Source organism: Triticum dicoccoides, chromosome 2A (assembly GCF_002162155.2).
Source record: "Triticum dicoccoides isolate Atlit2015 ecotype Zavitan chromosome 2A, WEW_v2.0, whole genome shotgun sequence".
NCBI classification, from domain to species: domain Eukaryota; kingdom Viridiplantae; phylum Streptophyta; class Magnoliopsida; order Poales; family Poaceae; genus Triticum; species Triticum dicoccoides.
This window is the reverse complement of record NC_041382.1, coordinates 127,458,609-127,467,413: the sequence shown is the minus strand read 5'-3', so window position 1 is coordinate 127,467,413 and position 8,805 is coordinate 127,458,609. Positions and strand designations below refer to the sequence as shown.

Sequence of the window (8,805 nt, the reverse complement as noted above, 5' to 3'; positions counted from 1 at the left end):
TATATTGCCTTGTCAGACCAGCAACGTCTGCAGCCTCTCCACAAGTAACGTCACTTTATAAGTTCCAGAAATTCAAATTTTGAATGAACGGCCGTTGGGTTGGGACATTTGGATTGACGTGTTGCTCAGAAGAAAGCCTCAACGGCTCAGATCAGAGCTTAGCTTGCCAATGCCATGGTAGCTGTTTTGGTAACTTCTCCATCCGTCCCATAATATGCTTAGGAGACGTGACTCCTTTGACGTACGGATCACACACTGATGTATGGATCCGGACCCATCCATCAATGACCCAACCTTAGGGGGGCGTACGTCAGCGGATCCCGGCTCCACGTATTGGAGGGAGTAGTAATATTTGGACTAAATTTTAGCAAAACTAGTTGTAGAGATTTTTAGAAAAAGCAGTTTTAAGTTGTTGTTTTGTTCAAGCTAGTCGATCGAATACTTTGTTTGGACTTATAAACTTCAAATATGGCCGTCAATGAGATAAGAGTATTAAATAGATTTTCATCTCTAGTTTTCTCTTCTCTCCGATTTTCTGTCGTCGCTGGTCTCTCTCTCTCCCTTAACGAGCACACATGTATTGCCGACGAGGCCCTCATGGTGCCAACACTCAGATACCTTCCTGCTACTAATGCATCAAATGTGGTCGAGCACGATGCCTTCTCCGTCACACCTCGAGAGTGGAAGAAGCGGACGACGGTGACATGTTATCAAGATGATGACCATCAAGGGACGATGGCAGTTGAGTCCTTCAAGGGCCAAGGGCGGTGTTGCATGTTGTGGTGGCAAAATCGATGTTGAATGCTTCAAGGGGCAAGGGCGGTGTTGCATGTTGTGGTGGCGAGATCAACGTCGCCAGAAGAACCTCACATATCCGGGACTGGCTTTTGGGATGACGAACCCATGACTAGGGTTGGTTCACAGGAAGTGAGTTTTTGAATATTAGTAGACTATCACAAAACGTAAAAGTATGAGCGTAGGCAAAATCGGTTGTAATGATAGTTAGAATAATTATGGTATCTAAAGAGAATTGAGAGCTTCTCGCAAGTCTCACGTGCCATCTTCCCCAAAAAAAGTCTCACATGCCTTAAGCGTGCGTTTGGTTTGAGCTCAATTTCACCCTACCAAGTAAATTAGCCACTCAAATTTTTGGTGATTTGTTTTAGGGAACATCATTGCACTTTATTTTCGATGACGTTCAAAGGGATTGTTACAAATATCAAGTGGTGCAACTAGCCAAATATGGCAACCAACATCTAAAGATAATGAGAATTTAGCTACACTATCCGCCTTATGTTTACTCTTGCGACTTCCATAGACAACACGATAGTACTCGAAATCCCTTGCACAAGCAATGATTTCCCTGACAATGGCACCATGCCTTCCTCCTACATTTCGATATATCCTGCTCAACGGTTGCACAGTCGGAGGCGTTGGGTAAGTGTTTGGCAGCAGATCATCCGCTAGAGCTTGAGCTTCTCAGCGGGCTAGGGCTTCAAATGTCGTGTCGATCATATGCTCAGGAACTTCTTCATTAGACAGAACCCAAACACATCTCAACATCGAGCAGTCAATCAAGGAATGATGTCGTGAGTCTTGACAACCACATAATGAGCAATTAGGAGTGCTAGACATATTTCGATGGTGAAGAAGATCATAACATGTGATCGGCTGTTGGGCAAGTCTTCGTAAACACACCTTAATGTTTGCATTTCTACATCTCATCTATGAGCTCACATACGATGCTAGCATTTCCATTTGTTCATGTGGTAATTGGCCTCATCGTCCCTTGTCGAGGAAGCCAATTGTGACACAATATTTCAGTGGAGGCTCCGTCATCTATTCTTTTTATAAGGCCATGGGCTAGAATATCACGTACTTTAATGATTGATCTCCTGATTTATGATGAGTGAGAGCCAAGATTCACATCAAGGATTGAGCTATCTGGATAGTAAACCGTTTTCAATATTCTGGCACTCAAAGAACTAGGTTCTTCCAATAATCTCCATGCTTGCCTTGCTAGACACGCAAGGTTAAACAACTCGAAATCACGAAAACCTAACCCAAGCCACTTTATGTTCACCTCCTTTACTTCGCCACCAGTATTTCCCTATAAGAGTGTTAATATACTCGCAAAGCCCAAGTGGGAGTTTAAAATAGAACATAAAATAAACCGGGATAGTTTGTACCACCGACTTGATCACCACATATTTTCCCCCAACAAACAATAAATTTCCAAGCTAACCTTGAATCTTGTAGATGTGATGTTCTCAGCTCGAGCTCAAATGAGCTCAGGTGAACAATAAAATCACCCAAAAAAAACAAATTCTATTTTTTCTGTGTCAAACATTGACAATTGTTCTAAGTACTTGTAAAATTTCATCATGGAATAACATTTGTGCAAGTCGTGGAAAAAGAACAAAATCAATGCTGCAAAAAAGTTATTTTCAAAAGCATTTTACATTGCTAATTTTTTTTATTTTATTGCCACGACTTCCACAAATGTCATTCATGATGAAACTTTGCAAGCATTGAAAACATTTGTTAAAATTTATAAAAAATAGTTTTTTCAAAAATTTCAGACTTTATTGTTTGAGCAGTTTTAACATGCTCCCTCTTACCCCTCTTTTCTCATGAGAGGTAAAAGTATATAATAAATCTGAGCTGTTGATCTCATTAATTAGTGATCTAATTAACTCTTACCTTCTTACCTTAGATGTAAGGTCTCCTTTGGTTTGGAGGAATTTCATAGGAATTTTAGAGGATAGGATTCTTATAGAATTTTTTTTCTTTTAGAGCCCTTTGATTCATAGGAATAGATTCCTATTCCTATATAGGATTGGTTCCTATCCTTCACATTTCATAGGAAAATAAAAATGAGCCTAGACTCAATGAAAAAATTCCTTTGGTGTCAACCAAATGACATCTCGTTTCCTATTCCTATTCATAGGATTTGAGATACATGTCATCTCATTTCCTACAAAATTCCTATTCCTACAATAATCCTATCCTATGAATCAAAAAAGGCCTAAAAAGAGAGGGTAAGAGGAAGCATGTTAAAATTTGTCTTACTGTTTATACCGAGCTCACATGAGGTCGAGCTGAGAAGGACACTTTTGGAATCTTGCTCCATATTTCCATGCTTCAAGTACTTGAAGGTCTCACTATTTGACTTGCCCACCTCTAGCAGTTTGAGGGCAACCCTTGCTAAAAAAACACCTATGATTTATCAAGATTCACCCTACGATCAAAATTTGAGTGAATGTTTATCTTCCTGATGAAGTGACCAATATTGACAAAAAATGCCAACTATCCAAACAAATCAAGGGCAAAAAATTTGGCTATAACCAAAGAAATGGTAAGGTCCGTTTCAGACACCAACCAAACATATCACGAGTATCAGCCATACAAAAATGAAATCAGTGCTCTTGTCCATGCGACGATAGACAGCCATACAAAAATGAAACCAGTGCTCTTGTAAATGCGACGACAGCCACCCATCCTTCACTCGGCACAATAAGGCCGTAGGGTAAAATCAGAGTCAGACAATTAGGAAGAACGTTGAAGCAAAACCGGGTGAGCAGCACAAAATTCAAGCATCTTCAACTCAATCAATATAATGGCACACTGACGACAAAAGGGCGACTCTGCTCCAGTTACATGAACGGGGGCATTTTACAACGCTGCCCACAGCGACAGGACATGGCTGGGCGGGCTATTCTAAGAGACTGTTAGAGGCATCACATGTTGCCGAGACACGGGTGAAATTTCCTTTTCCTAACCTACTAAAAGATGATGCTGGTGAACTTTGAAGAAGACGGTGGTGATCAGTACACGGGCGACCGCAAACAGAACTCTATATTCAGATTAGTGGCAAAACCAGGCGGGTTCTAGCGCAGGCAGCGTCATGTCGTGTCATGTTGACCTCGGTGTGCAGTCTTGGCCTTGCTTGCTAAGTTGGGCTGGGGCTGGGGCTGGGGCAGCATAAATTTGTACTGTCGTTAGAGATTATCAACAGCTATCTCATCTTTGACAGGGACCTGCTGGACATGCCATGCAGCAACTTGACAAACCCGAGGAAGCTGAGCTTCCCATCGGTGTGCCGGATCCAGTCCTGTAGAACGACATGCAGCGGCACGGAAGGGCTGAGACCCAGTTCCTGAAACACCAAGTAGCATCATAGGAAATGTGTGAAGGGACTCCAAATTTATCAGTTAGAGAATGAAAATAGACAGGGAGGAAGATATCACGTACTGAAGCTAGCTCGTCGATTACAATGGCTCGATTGCCATCCTTCTCGAAAATTTCATAAGCGGATCTCGCATGTTGCTCCCATCTGTCTAATGCTTCAAGCTGGTGAACACTTACTGCAGCTGCACAGAACTCGTGGAAGTCCATTCTTCTGTACTGAAGAGCGCTCAGCTGAAAAGACAATTCAGGTATACCGTGAGTACAGTTTATGCTGGATGAAAATTCTGTCTTTAAGATCAACAACATAAGTAATGTACCGAGACAAGAATCTCCTGAACTCGTGTTTCTTTCATCGCATCAGTGGCTTCTCTTGTTAAGGCCTAAAAAGGAAGGAAGAGGAGTCAGCAAGGGGGTTCAAAATGAATGGGAGAGAACATATCAGAGCTCTATGACGAACCAACCATTCTGATATTATCTAGCGTGATACATCCATTTCTATCAGGCTCTAATAAGGAGAACTGCCCTTTGAGATAAAAAAGCTCATCAACAGTCAAAGTCTTCGACAAAGCCTGTAATGGATCAAGAAAGATACATCAACGGCTGCAGCTTGCAGAGGAAAGTAAAAGCGGTCAGCCATAGGTATCAAAAGAATATTTTGACAGCACCACTTTGAGGTTCAAATAAAGTGGCATCCCCTCTTTATGCTATTTTAACAGGAGAGAATTGCAAACAAATAGAACTGTACAAGCATTTCATTTTGGAACTTATAAAACCAATGGTACAAGAAGTAGGCGTCCAATTTTTTTAATGAAAATTATACACATGTAATGATATTGATCAGGAATTTGTACAAGGCATGTGGACTTGAAAGTATTAAACATCTAACAAAATACTAGGTTACTGCACAACCATTCAAAGCCTTGAGTAGAAAAAATGCTGTAATATAAAAGCAAGTCCAGATTTGAAGCAACAGCATATATCTATGTGGAACAACAGGAGAAAAAACAGAACAGGTTTTATCAATGCAGACCTTCAGAGCAGCTTTACGTAACGATGAAGAACGAATATAAGCTTTGATAAGACGAAATATAAGGACGTCCAATGGCATCTTAATGTCATTGTAATTTCTAATCCATGGATGACCTGAAAAACATGATATAAGGCAGAGTTAGCAATGTAAGTTTAAACTGGATCCATACATACAGACTGAAACTCACCTAAAGCTTGTGCTGCAGTCATCCTTCTACGTGGATCCTTGCATAGCAAGCGCTTAACGAAGTCCATTGCTTCTGGAGTCAGAGAAGGCCAAGGTGCCTCATTATAACTGGGGTCAGCTTTGAGAACAGAACGAAATATGCCAGATTCAGTGCGTGCCCAAAAAGGGCGGCTGCCACAAAGGAGGATATATGCAATGACACCGATACTCCAGACATCCGCTTCTGTGCTATAGCATCTATGCAGAACTTCCGGAGCAACATAATAAGCACTTCCAACGATATCATTTAGTCTCTCATCTGCATAAGGTATTAGACCACTGCATTAAAAAAGTGCTAGTGGATAGTATTATCTTCACTGATGGCAAGTACAAATCAACAAATTAACAGATATGCAGATTGATGAGCAAGAAACTAACCTGGTTTTACAAAATCTGATAATCCAAAGTCAATTGTCTTAAGTTGAGAGTTCTCATCTTTCGAAGTAAAAAGAAAATTCTGAAGAGAAAAAACACAACATTTTAGAAATCCATTGCAATGTCAAATACAAAAACAGTAAAATTAGATCTTATTCACAGGAGAAGAGAAAGGCAATACAATAAATACACCATCTAAGGAATGTCATGAACAAATTATACGTCCTTTGGAACAGTGTAATTTTTTTTCTTTCAAAAAGGAGGTTCGAACATTGGAAGTAGAAACAGGTAGCCATCGCCATTTGCCTTAAAAGTCATGGCTTGTTTACCAGCACTATTTAAATCATCACTTTCTAATATCTCAAACATGGTAATGATGACAACTGATGAGATGCAGGTAAAACTGAACTTCACCTCTGGTTTGAGATCCCTATGAACCACTCCCTGAATGTGGCAAAAAGCGACAACATTCAATATTTGCACCAGGACAGACTTTGCATCATCCTCGGAGTACTTTCCACCTCTACTTAAAATGAATGCAAAACATAAGCTATATTAAAGTATTTCGTAATAAACCATGATGTTGTATAACATAATGTAAGTTTACTTGTAGCTTACCTGGAAAGTATTCTATCCAGAAGCTCCCCGCCCTCACACAACCTAAACAACGGGATTTTTAATTAGATATTAAAAAAACTAAACATGGCGTGGATGGCATTTGAAATCCAGAATAGAGCGTACAGGGATCACTATCAGCGGAAGGTATAGAAGCTAAATATAGATGCCAAAAAACAGATGCCTAATATAAGGCAACATTCAACGACCTGTAGTAATGACATCATCTGGATTTGGCCATATCTAGAAATCCTTTTTATTGGCAAAATATTTGTTGTCAAGTTTGGGCAATTGGGCGGGAAAATAAAAGAGTATCCAGTTGCACTGCAAGCATATTTAAAACAGTGTGGCCGCCCCAAATGGCATTAATGTATGTTCATTTTCATCATGCATTATCAAGTGATAACTGCTCAGATTATTTAAATTGCCAGTAACTAACCTGAGAACAAGAACTAACGTAAGAACAAGAACTAACCTAAGAACTGAAAAGGTAACTAACCGTCCAGACATATGGATGAAATAACATATGGTTGTTAACTACATTTTTAAGCACACAAGATAACGCATTATATGCTTCTGAAAGGTAATTATTGCCGCATCAGCAATAAGTAGATCAAAGAATCTTAATAAAAAGGGACTGTGGAAAACTATTGAAGTTGCGTCAATAAAATGGAACTGATTATTCAGTGAGTTTGTTTTCTATGCTTGTAGTTGAGAGTGTTGATAACAAGAGCAAAAAGCTACTCTACTCTGCTTGACATCTTAAGGAGTGCATCCTCATAGCATGTGAAATTGAAGTCAAAACACATTGTGTGACTATCAAGGTGCTGGAACTTACTCCATGACTATGTAGACATTTTCGTTGTCCTCATATGCATCATAAAACTGAACCAAGTTCTTGTGTCCTGCCAAAGCCTTCAAAATTTTCACCTCCCTGCGGACATCCTCTATAGCAATGGATGTTGTCATCTGACAAGAGATTAGAGCAACTTCAGATGATACTAAAAAATGTACATAGGAGGAGTGAGGAACTAAGTTCATGCCTAGCAACGACACAATGATGGTATTAATCCTCAAGTAAGGCATTGAAATGTGGTGACCCAAACAAGGGAGATTGCAACTATGGAAAGATTAAACCAGATCGCACAGCCATGAAAGAGCGATAGGCAAAGTAGTTACGGAATATCAAGTGTAAACTCCATAACAAAAAATGACAGGACTTACTCAGATCTCATCATTCAAGTGGGTATATTTAATGTTTTACAGCACACAATTTAATATGTTACCTAGTACGTACCATGCAACAATGCTGAACGTAGAAGATCTCGTAATCCATATTATTCTTATATACAGGTATGCAGCATGTGATAAAACTAGATATTCTTTTCACAATGCACGATGTAGATCAATAGCATGTTAGTACATGAACCCATGATGTCAGGTTACATCTGTAACAAGGCACATCTACTCGACTACTCGTGTAGACAAGAAGGGGCCACGTTTCTTAAGAAATGAACAGGCATGCATCCAGTTCTCAAAAACTTTGATTAGACTATATTAGTGAGTGGTTGCTTTCAGGAACACATGCTTTACCTTTCTCTGTTCAACAAAATATGAAGGACATTTATACAGCATCAATCAAAACCGCAAACGTCATGAGAGTACCGAATTATCCAACAGAAATTCACAAATCTAAACTAGCGCGGCATCAACTTTCAGAAAAACTAGCGAACGGATCCGATATTTTTTATTTTTGAAGCGTTTGCAGAGGTTGCGGGTAGGTCGTCACCTTGGCCTTGGGGATGACCTTGACGGCGACGGCGTCGCCCTTGCGCGCGCCCTTCCTGATCCTGGCGGCGCAGGTGTATCCGAAGTGGCCCCTGCCGACCTCGTCCCCGAGGTCGTACTTGGCGGCGAAGCCCTTGTTGAAGCCGAAGCCCTTGTCGAGGCCCCTCCCGCCGTCGCCGTCCTCCTCGGGGATCGCCGGGCGCGGCGGGCCGTGGCGCCGCGCGAGCGCCTGGCGGATGTGCTTGGCGGGCGAGGGCGGCGGGAAGGGCAGGCGCAGGAGGCGCCGGGCCGGGGTGGCGGGCGCCGGGGACTTGGCGCCCGCCGGGGCGGGGGACCTGGAGGAGGCCCTGGGGGAGGCCGCGGAGGAGGAGGAGAAGAGGTGGTGCGCCGGGCTGGGGCTGGGCGTGGAGAAGGGGAAGAAGGGGGACGACGTCCAGTGCTTCTTGGAGGCCGGCGTGGCGGGCGCCGTGGAGGAGGGCGGCGGCGGCGTGGCCGGCGCGGGCGGCGGCGGGGAGGCCCCGTCGGCGTCGCGGGTGCGCGGCTTGGCGTGGCAGCCCCCCATGGCGGCGGCGGGCGGCGGG

The 8,805-nt window shown here is 42.3% G+C and overlaps 1 protein-coding gene across 1 annotated transcript; it reads right to left on the bottom strand.

The window, feature by feature from the left end:
* Positions 1-3,561: 3,561 nt before the first annotated feature.
* LOC119353770 (CDPK-related kinase 5-like) lies at positions 3,562-8,786 on the bottom strand. The gene is made up of 11 exons (XM_037620446.1): positions 8,226-8,786; positions 7,275-7,405; positions 6,440-6,481; positions 6,236-6,344; positions 5,825-5,903; positions 5,409-5,705; positions 5,222-5,334; positions 4,653-4,760; positions 4,509-4,571; positions 4,255-4,422; positions 3,562-4,159 (listed from the first exon to the last, which is right to left on the bottom strand). The coding sequence occupies exons 1-11, from the start codon at positions 8,784-8,786 to the stop codon at positions 4,019-4,021; spliced, it is 1,812 nt and encodes a 603-aa protein (XP_037476343.1). The 3' UTR covers positions 3,562-4,018.
* Between the last annotated feature and the right edge of the window lie 19 nt (positions 8,787-8,805).